At 41.8% G+C, this 13,822-nt stretch overlaps 1 protein-coding gene across 1 annotated transcript in view; it reads right to left on the reverse strand.

Annotated features, from left to right (window-relative positions):
- The window catches only part of si (sucrase-isomaltase), a 51,764-nt gene that overhangs the window by 17,590 nt on the left and 20,352 nt on the right, over positions 1–13,822 (reverse strand). The window contains 15 exon segments of the mRNA XM_076143095.1: positions 127–189; positions 324–440; positions 574–702; positions 1,144–1,269; positions 1,568–1,680; positions 2,435–2,531; positions 4,675–4,843; positions 5,538–5,692; positions 5,774–5,980; positions 6,140–6,289; positions 7,548–7,721; positions 8,156–8,205; positions 8,620–8,708; positions 8,972–9,096; positions 11,619–11,675. Coding sequence (XP_075999210.1) covers positions 127–189; positions 324–440; positions 574–702; positions 1,144–1,269; positions 1,568–1,680; positions 2,435–2,531; positions 4,675–4,843; positions 5,538–5,692; positions 5,774–5,980; positions 6,140–6,289; positions 7,548–7,721; positions 8,156–8,205; positions 8,620–8,708; positions 8,972–9,096; positions 11,619–11,675 — 1,821 coding nt within the window.

The following is a 13,822-nucleotide window of genomic DNA, read 5'->3' on the forward strand; positions in this document are numbered from 1 at the left end:
GTCCACAGACTCTCATACATTTTAATTGTTTACCTGTGGACAACTGAAATGGGTACGTATGATTTCCAATATGTGATACCAGTGTATCTGGTGTCTTTGAATGTAGGATTAATAGAAGTTATGCACCTCAACTTGGGTATCCCAGTCCAGAGACTCATCCACTGTAACATTAGGCCTATCTGGCCAAACCTAGGAAAAAGACAGTGAATCATGTTTTTCACACACCTGATGTAAATATGTATGTAAATATGATCAATTTCTCTCAGTATTTGTAAATATATATCTATACATTAGTGGGTTTTTTGTGCCTCTTTATCTCTTACCTTCCCCCACACGATGCCACTACCGTTTTCTTTGGGCCATTTGATGAAGACATCATCCTCTACACCTCTCACAAATGCAGGGTAATGATCTGTTTCATTGCCAGAGATTGCTGGATCCTGGGAAAAAAATACAAAAACATTACGTTTCTAAAATATTAAGATTGGTCCAGTTTATCTATGTAACTAGGAACTGCTTCTGGATGATTTGCTGATCCTTCAATTTTCAATTATGTATCGATCAATCAATTACCAGAATGAAGATGAACCTCATGCCCTCTCCTCTCATTGTTTCAACAAGGTTAGGCAGCTCTTTAAATTCTGGGTCCAGGACAAAGTTCAGTTGACGATCCATGTAGTCAATGTCTGCATATTGCACATCCTTCAAGAGGTAGAGCTCAAGTTAACCAAGGCATCATTTGTGTTTCAACCTGATTTCACCATTTTCCTAATTGAGTTCACGTGGCAAAACATTCTTGGACAAAATGAACACTTCCTCCCACTTCATCCCACATATAAGCTTGTCTCAATAGACAGAAGACATAATTCCAAAGACTTATTACAGCAATTCTTCCCATTTTACACTTTGTTGACATTTGAGACAGACAATTATATCAAAGCTGACATCATGAGAGGCTGACAAAAATGACAAAAAGATGTTTAGATTTGCTTCACTGAAAACCGATTATAAACTTTGAGCGAGGGGATTTGTGCTCTCCATGTTCATTTATTTATGCATGTTCAGTGCCCAATACATCTGTATAGTATACTCGTGTTGCTTTTTCTATATTAATTGTGTGGTCCTTGCTTTCTGTGAACTTACATAGGGTATAGCTGCTGCTTTCATTTCTGTGAATAGATCTTCAATTTCCGAGTCATTAGCGTAACCGTAGCGACAGAGCTGGAACCCAAGGGACCAATAGGCAGGTAGAACAGGTCGTCCAATCAGCTGTTAGACAAACAAGGAAGTCAGAACAGTTTAGCACAGAACCCCCCCCCCCCCTTAAAAAAGTGACAGTGACAGTTTGGATAGTGCAAGTTGTGTGTGTGTGTGTGTGTGTGTGTGTGTGTGTGTGTGTGTGTGTGTGTTTAGATTGGCTAAATGAGAGAGCGCAATGAAGCGAGGAACTCCCAGCTGCTGCAGTCGATCAGCAGCGGCCCAGGGCCAGACAAAACACCCACATACACACACACACACCCACACCCACACACAAAGACTATCTAACTAAAAGACCAAGAAGACTTACTGCAGTGTACTCTTGCACCACCATCTCTGGTGTAGGTCCCAGGACCATGTAGAAATCCAGGATGCCTCCCAAGGTTCGATAGGTCAAAGCTGGAGTTGGCTGGAAAGTCACATCTTGACACAAAGCAAATTAAACATTTATGTATGCACACTTAAAATGTAAATGAGGTGGTTATGTGTGTGTGTGTGTGTGTGTGTATATGTGTGTTTACTGCGCATTTACTATGTGCAGCATGTGCATGTTTGACTCTTTAAAGAAGCAAATAGTCAATGGATGAAGGAAGGCAAGAACAATGTGAGGGGGTTCTCTGTTTCATATTCCATGACCACTTTGAAATGAACATGCTTGACATTGTCATTAACTTATGTGGGAGAAAATGCGGGTAAGACTGTGACTCAGTCTAAATGAAAACTTGTGATTGGATAAAACAACATAATGCGGTGGGAGAATTGGTGTTGGTTCATTTTTTTTCCGCAATTTAGTGAATGTGACAATTTTTTGAAAGGCCATTTTCTGAAAGGTATAGATTAAAATGTGGTTTCCATATGGATGTGTGTTTACATGTCTATATACAGTTGGCCACCAGTTTGTGTCCCTGCCTGTTTAAATGTGTGGACTATTCAGTATGAAATGACTATAAAAGTGTGGATGAGTAGAACATCCACATTGCCTTATTTAGCATTGCCTGTCAAAGGACATGTGCTCCAACATGGAATATGGCCTCACTCATCAATTCACATACATCTATTTATGCAGGACCATTGCATATGTGATTTAGTGCAGTTAATTGTGTGTGTGGAGGTCGGTGATCCATTTGCATTTGGTGTATGTGCGTATATTGTGTGTATGCATGTGTGTTTTTCTCACCCATGGCATTGCTGTTTAGCAGTAGCACACCGTGAGCATGGGCAGTGGTCTCTAGGCCCATATAGAAGGGATGCACTCCATAACAGTTCATCTTGTACTATAGCACAGTGACAAAGAGATTCAGAGGTGACCATGTGCTCTTTGCCTCTTTGCGATGATGTTATTCACATTTTTACATGGGAGTCCTCCTTGTGCTTTTTGATATGAGAACAATGCTGCTAGATACAGTACAATGGGCTTGGTACCAATGCTGCCAGCAATTACCAGTTCTCAGGAGTAGATTCTCACTTGACACTTTTTTTCCATTACAACCATTCCATTCTGCAGTAAAAATGAGAGATACACAGCTGTTTGCACCCTAAATGTAGTTGCATGTATTTGGATACATGCTTTGCTAAGCCGAGTAAAGAAAACATGTCATATTTTAAAATACTAATTCTCAGTTTTCATCCCGAGCTCATATCACAGTGATGGTTCTAACTACCCACTCCCACATGCATTACTGTACATTCCACACATTTGTGCTGCATCCAACAGGACCCACGAGACACCATAAGGCCCTCAAAATTTCTGTATGGCTATAAGCAGTCACTATTGCTTGATTGCCAAAGACAATAATAGATAACCACTTAACACATGGAAATGGACATCTGTCTCGTGCAGATGTATGTTTGCATTGGCTTGCAGTGATTTTCAGTAATTATGAATCGGTAAGACTGAATTGCTAAGAGGGTTCCACAAACTCGAGAGTTTACATTAGTTTGGAGCAAGACAGGCTGTGCAGGGAGGAAGAGACAGATGATAGGGAAAAGAAATCACCCACTTTTAGATGTAACTGTTCTATAAGGAAAATGCACAAGGCTGTCACACTCCATCAGCTTTATGCACTTCTGGTACACACTAAGCTCCTAAACTGCAACATAATGGCTCTGACAAATAGTCTGATCTGTGTGATGCCTTTATATTTGTCTCTGAGTGAGATTATCTTTGTCTTGGTGGCTCTGATGCATGAGGTGATGACCTGATGCAAAAAAGGAGAAAGTTCATAGGCCCATCCACCAACAAAGTGGCAATGCTCACATGGCTCCCATGACCTCTTTCGCTTACACACTTACAAATTTCACACATCCAGTGTATATTATACTTAATCAAATCTGGTTAGGGTATGCTACTTCCATGAATCTCCTGTGTGTATTCAATCAACAGACCCCCTATCAGCTCTAATCACGCGATCATTGCAAGAGAAAATATGGTAACTGAGGCGAGATACATGGTGCGAGCTGAAGTGCAGCAGAAATGGAGACGTCCATTGCAATGTGAGGAACAAGCGGAAAGAAATCTGCTTTTTAACTGCTGGCCAGTGTTGGTGTTCTTCCTCTCTCTCTGTTCAGTTGCATTTTGGATTGGTAATGATCCTCACATTTGTTTCACAAGAGGTCAGGTTGTCCTCTGGTCTCATTCAGGTCGGGTCTCTTTTTGGGGAGAAAATTGATTTTCCAGATTGGTTGTTGGAAGGGATCCTATGGGTCTGATTTGGATCTGGTCTAAATTGTTTAAGCTGTAAAGACTTCTAACATGGACGAACATATTATTTACTAATCATCGATCTGAAACAAAGTAAAATTCAGACTATGTTTACATGCTATTCTCCCTATTTCAGATCATTTTATTCTCTCTATCCATGCCATCATGGGACATTGTCCATCACCTCTGTTGTTTGTTTTCATGTAAATGCAATCAGATTACCGTCCCCTAGTCACGTTTCCTTTTCTTTCCAATTTGTTGTTTTCCCCCCTTCCCCTGTTCTCAGAGGAGTCCAATAACGTTTGTCTGAACCCTGTGGAGCTGTCCTGACAAGTCAGCAATTAGGCTTTATAATGCTGATGCGAGTAGAAACCTTTGCCTGTTTGGCCTTGACACAGAAAGGGAAAACATGACACCCAATAACCACCATTCATACTAACAATGTCACATCAAAGCAACAGGAATGCAAGAAAAACAGGTTTACATCCTGTGTAGGCAGATTGCTTACAAGTAACCTTTGCATTTGTCTGATAGAAAACAGATTGAGTACAGAATACTTACTCTGAAAAGCATGAAATTGGTGGTGATGGCGTTTTAGACAAGAAATATTCATAGTAATCATTTCTTATGAATGTTTTCAGTTGCATTTAATGCTTTATGAAACAGCTTTAAGAGAACGCAATGAAGTCTTGTGTGTGAACAATTGTGATACTTACACCAGGTGGCTGGTCTTTGGCGAACATGCCCCAGGTGTGGTAGTTGAGGTCATGTTTGTAGGTGGGGTGCTCTGTCTCTCCGAAGCCGTAAACATACTCCGACGGCAGTCTTGTAGAGACTTGGAGGAACATGTCTGAGAAGGTAAAACCTGGCAAACAGGAGTCCCAACTGAAAAGAGTGGCAGAGAGGATTAAATAAATGAGAGAGAGAGAGAGAGAGAGAGAGAGAGAGAGAGAGAGAGAGAGAGAGAGAGAGAGAGAGAGAGAGACGTACTGTAGTGAGATTATTGTCAGATGGAGTTATCCGTGATACTTTTGACATGAATATGGTGATTAACGGTAGGAAAGGCATGCATCCTTTCAACAAACTTCATGAATTTCAATTTGTAAAATTTCGAGTGGCACTTTAAAAAAAACGGACGGCTTAAGTATGGGATAATGTCATCCTCACTAAAGATGAGCTTTGAAAAGACTCCACTGCTCTGCTGCTACGTGTGACATCATCACCACTACTAAAAAAGGAAACTACTACAGGGCAGTTTTTCTGAGCAAATGTGATTGGGTAACTGTGCCCAAGGAGTTGACTCAGCACTGTTACTTTCTGGGAAAAAATCTTGCCAAGAAATAGAATTTTCTTTACCCCCTGTCTCACTTTATTGCTCGTTAATGGGAGCATCTATATTGCCCAAAATATCCCAGTGAATCACCACCCTAGAGGTGGGAAATGTGAAGGGGTTGCACTCTTCTTGTGACAACAAAATATGCAGTTTCATGGATTACAAACAGCTTGGATTGTGTAGTGTACACTGAAGCCAAAATGTGGGGTTCTGCTGCTGAAAATCAACTTCAGCCACAATACTCACATCTTGGTTCCTGTGCTTTTCCTTATGACCTGGATACCAAATGGTTGCTCGGTGACGACAACCTCGTAGAGTCTCTTGTTCTCATCAGTCTCAGCGGTCTCAGGGACGGACAGCGGCACTGGCACTTCATACCGTCTTGTGGCTGGATCCCAGATCTGGACATAGATAGTGTGTATGTCAATCCAAAGGTAGAGAAGACATAACAAAAACAATAAAGAGAGCACAAATACACACACCTTGAACTGCAGCATGTCACTGCTATGGTAACGGATATCAACCCAAAGTATGTCAATATCAGGTGATCCTGGACGCCCACTGCTCTTGAACTTCTTGTTGCGATAGATTTTCATTGATATGCCAGAGGGGGTTTCGTTCAAGTCTTTGACAGTATATCCATGGCCTCTCTTATACAAGCAATATGGGACCTTGTCAATGTTTGATTCCTAAATAAGGAAAGAAGGAAAATTCCTGTCAGACAATTGTCCCATAAAATAAGAAATGCAGTTTGTTTTCATGATGTCATTTCCAAATTACAAGAGTGTATTGAACGTGTGTGTGTGTGTGTGTGTGTGTATGTGAGCATCATGTAAGTCACCCCTCACCTTCCACACACAGCCTCTTGCCTCACACTTAGCCCGGTCTGCATGCTCCTCTGGATGACAGTCAATGCGCGGAGGCTCTTCCATCAACTGCTCCCACGCCACCACGTAGGTCTCCCCCAGGGTCAGCGAGAGGCCATGCATGGAGAGAACCTGTGTGTGTTTGAGAGAAAGTGTAAGAGCAGAGGGGTCTTAGGGTTAATCATTTCGTAATGCAAGTAAACACAGACATGTTTCCTTCAGATCAAATATGTGCTCAGTGATCCATGTGAACAAATGAACACACAGTTTCTTTGCTGAAGATGAGAAGTCACAAACTAATATTGGGGAGTGTGTTTTGACTGTACTATTACTATTTTTAATGTTAACTTCATCTGAGGAGGTTATGTTAAAACTAAATTGAAAGGTGGAGCATAGACCAGGGAAATAATAGTACTTGAGAATAGCAACATGATATAGCATCCAATTAACCATTTAACCAGTTGACTGTATGTAGTACAGGACATGAAATAGTAAAGCTGAAAAGTATTCAAAGCCCAGTCAATGTACATAAAAACTGATGGACATCCAAACAGACTTTACATTAAACAGCACATTTACCCTTCATCCGGAGGGAATGGTTACCCCCATGAGCCATTTGATAGATGCACGCTTACATGTTAGATGAAAGAGACCTTAAGGGGCGGCACAAGCGCTGACAGAGGAGAGGAGCACGTGTGCGCACGCAGGCACACTCAGTGAGTATTACCTAACAAAACCACTTGACACTTAATGGACTCTGGCCTTTTGCTCATAACCCTGGACTGTCACTGGTTCAAAGCTTTGAATCATTCTTCCCCTCTCTCTCTCTCTCTCTCTCTCTCTCTCTCTCTCTCTCTCTCTCTTTCTCTCTCTCTCTCTCGCTCTCTCTCCCCCTCCCTGCCCCCCCTACACACACACATAGCCTTCACGATTCCCACCTCATATCAATTGCTATCATTTCTTACACTTAGAGGCCGACCTTGAAATATACCGAATTTGTCTCATTCATGGTTTTATTGAAACAAATGGCTGAAGCCTATAAGGGCGACCATTGTGGAAATCATTAATTCTGGATTTCTCCTGCAGGGATTTTCTGGCAACATACACAGCTTGCTGATCCATTGCTTATTCAATTTGATCAAGTCTCATACATTGGCACATCCAAATGTAATCAACTAAACACAGAGATGCAAATTAAAACCGTTTAATCAAATATATCCTTGTGTTTAATGTCCGGTATTGTGTCCATTACTATGTTGTTTATGCAATGCTTAAGATTTTTGGTGAAGCAGCTGGAGATTTTCCATTGCTTTGTCTGACTGGGTTAATAAAGCAAATTGAAAAAAAACAAAAAACGTAAAGTGTAACAAAGAGTGTAGGTGTATTTTACCTCCTTGGTGGCGTCATGCTGTATTTGGTCTTGTGACACATTGGTGACAAGGTTTCCATGTGTTGTTGTGACCCATTCAGGAGCATACCGCACCCCGAGGACAGTTATGTCCTCAAACTTGATGTTGTTTGGGTCACTGTAGCCGGCTTGGGTCACCTGCATTTTTAGGATTCCCTACAAGGTAGAGGACATACATGTTGCATTCAATATCAATCCACTATTGACTCTAAATGCTACACAATGGACCATGATGAAAGCTTTTTTCTTTTGTCTGGGTTTAACATTAGAGCTTTGTTCGGCATCGATTACTGAAGGAACCCTTGCTGTTATCATGTATGCTGAGGGAAGCTCTAAAACATGCTCAACTCCCACCAGTCACTCAACAACTGCAATAGATTTCTTGTCTTTACATCCTCTAGGCCAGTACAACTACTAACAAATAGAAACACCACCGACATGCATTAAACATTCAAAGTAAACAGGAACATTGATCAACCATGCTTGAACTGGGGAAGTTCATTGTCTCATTTTCAACTTTAAACTTTAGTTCAGATCAAAAGCATTGTGTGGTGAGGATTTGAGATGCTGTAGATGTGCAGAGAACTTACAGAGTCAACAGAGAACTGGTAGTGGATATATCTGCCAGATTTAACTGTATCTGTAGACGAAATAGAGAAAAGCAGATGGTAAATAGACATACACATTCCTTTATTCATTTTTGTTCTTTCTATCGATCTTTGTATTTTGTTTGATTTTAAACTAAGATCTTTATAGACAGTTCAACCATGTTTTCATTGCCCACCCTTTGTCTACAGGACAACAAATACAGTACATCAGGTATTCGCCGTATGGTATAACTCTTGCGTGTGCTTGTAGCAATATTACCTGCAAGAATCCTCACAGCACTATCACACATCTGAACAGAGCACATTTGATTTGTAACAATGTATGTGTCTGTTCATGCTTGTAAAATGTCATCCAAAATAATCTCTCTTTCATACACATACAGTACACGAACACACGCACAGTGACATTGAAACAAATGGGAACAAAATGAGAGCGGCAACAATACCTCGAGAATCTCCATCATCCCAGAACAGCTCCCCAGCTGCTTGGTTGTTGTCATCAAGCGCAACGATCAAACCCATGGGGTTACGCCGACTAGGGAGACATACTGTACATAAACATGCTTGTACAAAGATAATATGCGCACAAATAAACTAATCAAAATAGTTTTAAAGATATTATGGAAAGAGACAACAAGAGAGAGGTTATATGCATGCAAATACAAAGAAATGCATGTGCAATTGTGGGGGAATGAGTTGGCTCAGTTAGGTCTGTATTTCTGTATGTGTGTGTGATTACATGCATCTGTGGTAAATACTACTAAATCCTCCTATGTGTATTGATGTGTGTGTTTGCACCTGTATGTAGTGGTGACGTTAGGTTCCTGTGTGGGCAGAACAGCACCACCTCTGATGTGCAAGCCCAGTTTGTCTGCTGGTAGATGCATCTGAACGTGCTTCTTGCGGTCTTTCGCACGCTCCATCTGATTAGAGGGACAACAGAATCTGTTGAGGCACCGGAATTCTCTCATCTGTCTCTGAGCGAGAGATTGTAGCTTTTTCAAGATTAGGAGAATGGACATTATTTCACACAAGCTTGGACGAGAAAATGGACTGGTGTGAAATTACCATCCATCTCAGGGGTCAGCAACCTTTTTGCAAAGAAAAGGTAATTTAAAATGTCTGTTTCATTAGTGGGCACATAAGCATAAAGAATCTTACATATTTCCAAAGGACGTGCAATTGTTTTTAATTCATAAAGACCAAATGCATCACTTTGAATATTTTTGTTTCAGATAATTATCATTTTACCTACACTTATCTTATTTATTGTGTTTACCATTTAACTTCATTAAACCCATTCTTGTTAAACTGCCTTCCTAGTGACATGTCGTTATCTGAGAAGTTGCAAACATAAATGAAGAGGAGAGAGTGTGTAAGGAGAACATATTACAAGGTGACCACAAATAGATAAGGAATCCTCTTAAATGTAGGGCTTCTGGAGGCTGGAGCCTTTTTCCTGGGCTGACACAAGACACCTTAGACATGTCACAAGTCTATCACAGCACTAACACACACAGACAAGTAGACGCCTTCGCAGCCACCTTTACACCTAGTCACAATTTAGGCAATGATCAAATGGACATGCTTTTACGCCAATTGATTCCAACAGGTTTAAAGCATCTTGCACACTGAAGGAACACTGTAACCATCCCATGTCGGTCATTATACGTGTAAAAATGCTTCTGCCCAATCAAAATTGCACCAGAACTGCACTTCCCTTCGCATGTTCAGGTAGATTTGTTAGTTTGTGAGGAATGTGGTCCCTTGGATGTTGCATCTGTTGGTCATAGTAGCTCAGAAGCACAATGACAAATGATGATGCGTTGCCTCTTGATAACAATATGCTTCCCACAGGAGAAATATGTTATTGTGATCTGGCTCAGGGGTGTTTTGGGGCGTCCAAACTGATGTGGCCTTCCAAATGTCATATAGGCTAAGTCTTTGACTACAGCAGTGGTTCCCAAACTTAAAACCATTTAAACCCCCCCCCCCATAGAGTAGCTCTGCGCCCGCGCCCCACTTTGGTAACCACTGGACTATGGGGATGCAGACAAGTCGAGAACACTGGGCTCAAACTGGGGATGTTCATGCTGTGAGATGACAGTGCTAACCACTGAACCACCACAACGCCTCTCTCTCTCTCTCTCTCTCTCTCTCTCTCTCTCTCTCTCTCTCTCTGTCCTTCACTCATATCTCTCTGGGATGAGAAAAAGCACATTTAATTTCTGATCTCCTGAGGACTGAATCCTCAGACCATCTGAAGACAATTTCAAATTCTACTTTCATACTTGCTCCCTCCTTTGCCCTCCTGTTCTGTTATTCTCTCTTGCAGTGCTCTAATTCTTTTTTAATCACATTCCCTCCATTCCTTTTGAGGGTGTGTGTTTGTGTGCATAGGGCGGATTTGTGTGTATGTATCATTCTGTGCGGTACAGTACAATATGGGCGTGTGTGTGGGCTGGAGTTATTGGAGCATCCATAAGCAATTTCAGGTCTTATCACCCCCTCATTGTCTGCCTTAAGGAGTTCTTCTCTATCTTCGTCTTCTCTCATTCTCCAAATCCCCCTTGGCCAATCATCCCATCTTCCCACTAATTTTGCCCCCTTTTCCTCGCTCATCCTCTCTCTCATCCTTCCTCCTTTGCCATAGCTGTGCTCATGTCTTGCTTTCCACTCAACTTTCCCCTTCCTCTTTCTCATCATTCCATCTCACCCTTGTTTCCCTACATCTCTTTTACCCCTGTTTTCACATATTCTCTTTCCTCTCCCACATGTTTTTCATGGTCATTGTCTCTGCATCAACACCCCTCTTCTTACCCATCATCCCACCCAGATAATCACAGGGGACCGAGCAGGACAAGGGCCGGCGGCAAGACGGCCAATCTAATCGCTCATCTGATCAGTGGGCGCTTTACACCGACACTGCAACGCCCAAATAAGATCCCAGAGGAACTCAACACCTCTTTTATCTCTCTGTCAGGGAGATAGTCTCTCCTCTCCTCTCTGTCTCCTTCTTTCACTCTATCTTTGTCCTGACACTGACTCTCTCTTATCTCCCTTGTCTCTCGGTTTCAAACAAAGAACTCCAGGCAAAGGCTTTTATGTGAAACATTCTCTTTGTTTATGTGTTCATATCAGGTACATGACATGATAGCGATAAGCCCCTGTGCAGACATATTTGTTGGATGATGTCACCACGCCATTTTCTTACAAATCAATTTGCATATATTTCTATGAAACAACTAAAAAACATGTGAAGCAGCTACTTTTCCGTTTTGATATACAGCTTTAGCCAGACTTATGAAAAATGCTTAACTTGTATACATCTACGTCCAATCAATGCAGAAATGCAACGCATAACAAATCAAGTTTGCTTTATCATCATACTTTACCCTTGGTAAATAATGGTAATTGGTTGGATGGTGAAGTTGACTGAACTCACCGTCTCATAGTCATACCAGACAGCATCTGGGACATATGCCCACACTCTCTCCACACCCTGAAAAAAAGAACAAAATCTTCATACACAAATGTTTCGTCTCATTTATGCATTATATATTACATATCATTTATGTGTTTGATTTGGGTTCACAGTGGGTAAAACCAAATTTGGCTCACTGCATCAATCCTGACATTTAACCGTGCAAGGTTAAACATCAGGAAAGATGCTACAAGAGAGAGGACAATGGGAATGTGGCAATTTTTTGGTGTTCTGGTAAGTCATTAGATTTTAATAAAACATAATAAATGGGGGAAAAAAAACTTGCAATACATCAAGGAATCTGTCTATCTTCTCGTATAAAGTTCCCAGGTGGCCCTTGTGACATTTCAGTAGACACTGCTATGATGCAACAGATGATGAAAAGGGCATTATCTAGTGGTGAGTGATAGGTGACAGCCTTTGATGGCTTAAGGTGGTGGAAAGACAGGAGCAATCAATAGAAGAGCAAGCCTTTGATAGCGCTGTCACTCCCCTTCCCCTTTTGACAGGACAGAACAGAGACAGAAAGATGAGTGCGGCGGGAGAACACAGAAAGAAAGAACTACAGGGCCTTTCAAAAAGACCAAATATTGAAATATTCCATGTCGGCCTTGTAGGCCAAGGCCGTCTGTCAAAGGCACCGATTACACAAACTTCCTATCTCATGAGAAGGCCCCTCCCTCTCTCTCTCTCTCTCTCTCTCTCTCTCTCTCTCTCTCTCTCTCTCTCTCTCTCTCTCTCGCTCTCTCTCTCTCTCTCTCTCTCACTCTCTCTCTCTCTCTCCCTATCCCAAAAGCATTAGGTACAAGAACGAACAGAGAGAGGAATGACAGTAAGTTGAGAAAAACTAAGCCGGTAAGAGAAGAGGAAACAGAAAGAGAGAACTAGAGGAAGAATAAAGTAACACCAGAAAACTCACATGAACACACAAATGAATCAACAATTAAAACACATGACTTGATGATATGTGGCTTCTTAAACGAATGTGCTGGCGTCTTGATGCTCTGGGGCTTCATCCACAGTTTGAAGCAGATTACCTGTGACAACTGCTGCACAACTGGTTGGATGACAGCTACGGAAAATGGATTGTCCCCCTATACCTCGTTTTCCGGTGTCTGATTTGCTTGTGATGCCTATCATTTACCCCCACTGTCTAATGGGAAGATATGGCAGGATTTAGCGTGGATGATAACTGTGATTGAGAGGGACAAGGCATAGGGTCTGTATCCTCATTTAGAGTGCTAAAGCTCTGTTAGCCACAAGGTAAGATTTGATGAGGTGGGCAAAAGATTCATGCTGGCAGGGTGATCAGATGATAGCTGTGGCAGATGAGAGGGGCAGAAAACGTGAGAGAGAGTGAAATGTAATGGGATCACAAGGGGCGAGTTGACAGCAGCTGATTAAGAGAATGCAGATGAGATAAGGGAGCCAACATTTGATGAAAGGATGAGCTAAAACGAAAAGGGAGTAATGGGCAAGGGGATGGGTGGGAGAGGGTTTGCAGAGGCATGGAAAAAGACCAGAGGGGATGACAGAGAGGTGGGGAAGCAAGTGGGAATGCAGGAGGTCTCCCTGGTTTATCATGGAGATCAAGGTTAAAGCATCAAGTGAGCGGAAAGACAGAACATCATTAAAAAATAGAGAGGAAGACAGGGCGATAGACAGATAGAGAGACAGAGACTGACAGAAAGAGAGGGAGAGAGGGATGAGAATAATGATGAGAACAAGTGAGGGAGGCTGTGGGGGCCTGTTAAAGAACAACTCGTGAGCCTGCTAAAGATGTTGACACCATCTCTTCATGTTGCTCCTCATGGCCTGGTGGTTGTTGTCATTGACAGTAAACACATTTCTCCTTATTTGGCACAATTCACAGAAGCACGACAAATAATATTAGGGACACTTTACGAAACCAAAGAAGTCGTGTGATTAACTTGTTTCAACTGCGGACAACTGTGGAGAGTTACGCAATTTCTGCAGAGAACAAAGTTTATCTGGACAAGACAGATGATGATGCAGGTGCACAATCTATCTATAGCACTGGTTTCTTTTTTGTTCTGAAAATGTACGACTTGAAACCCCACTGCTATATCCTGCAAGATTTTAGCTCATAGTTGCAAGATAGTTGCAATCCCAGAGTGTAGCTCAAACATTGTTTAAAACCACAT

This window comes from Genypterus blacodes, unplaced genomic scaffold, assembly GCF_046128005.1.
Source record: "Genypterus blacodes isolate CSIRO-AG114 ecotype Tasmania unplaced genomic scaffold, CSIRO-AGI_Gbla_v1 ptg000003l_1, whole genome shotgun sequence".
In the NCBI taxonomy this organism is placed as follows: Eukaryota; Metazoa; Chordata; class Actinopteri; order Ophidiiformes; family Ophidiidae; genus Genypterus; species Genypterus blacodes.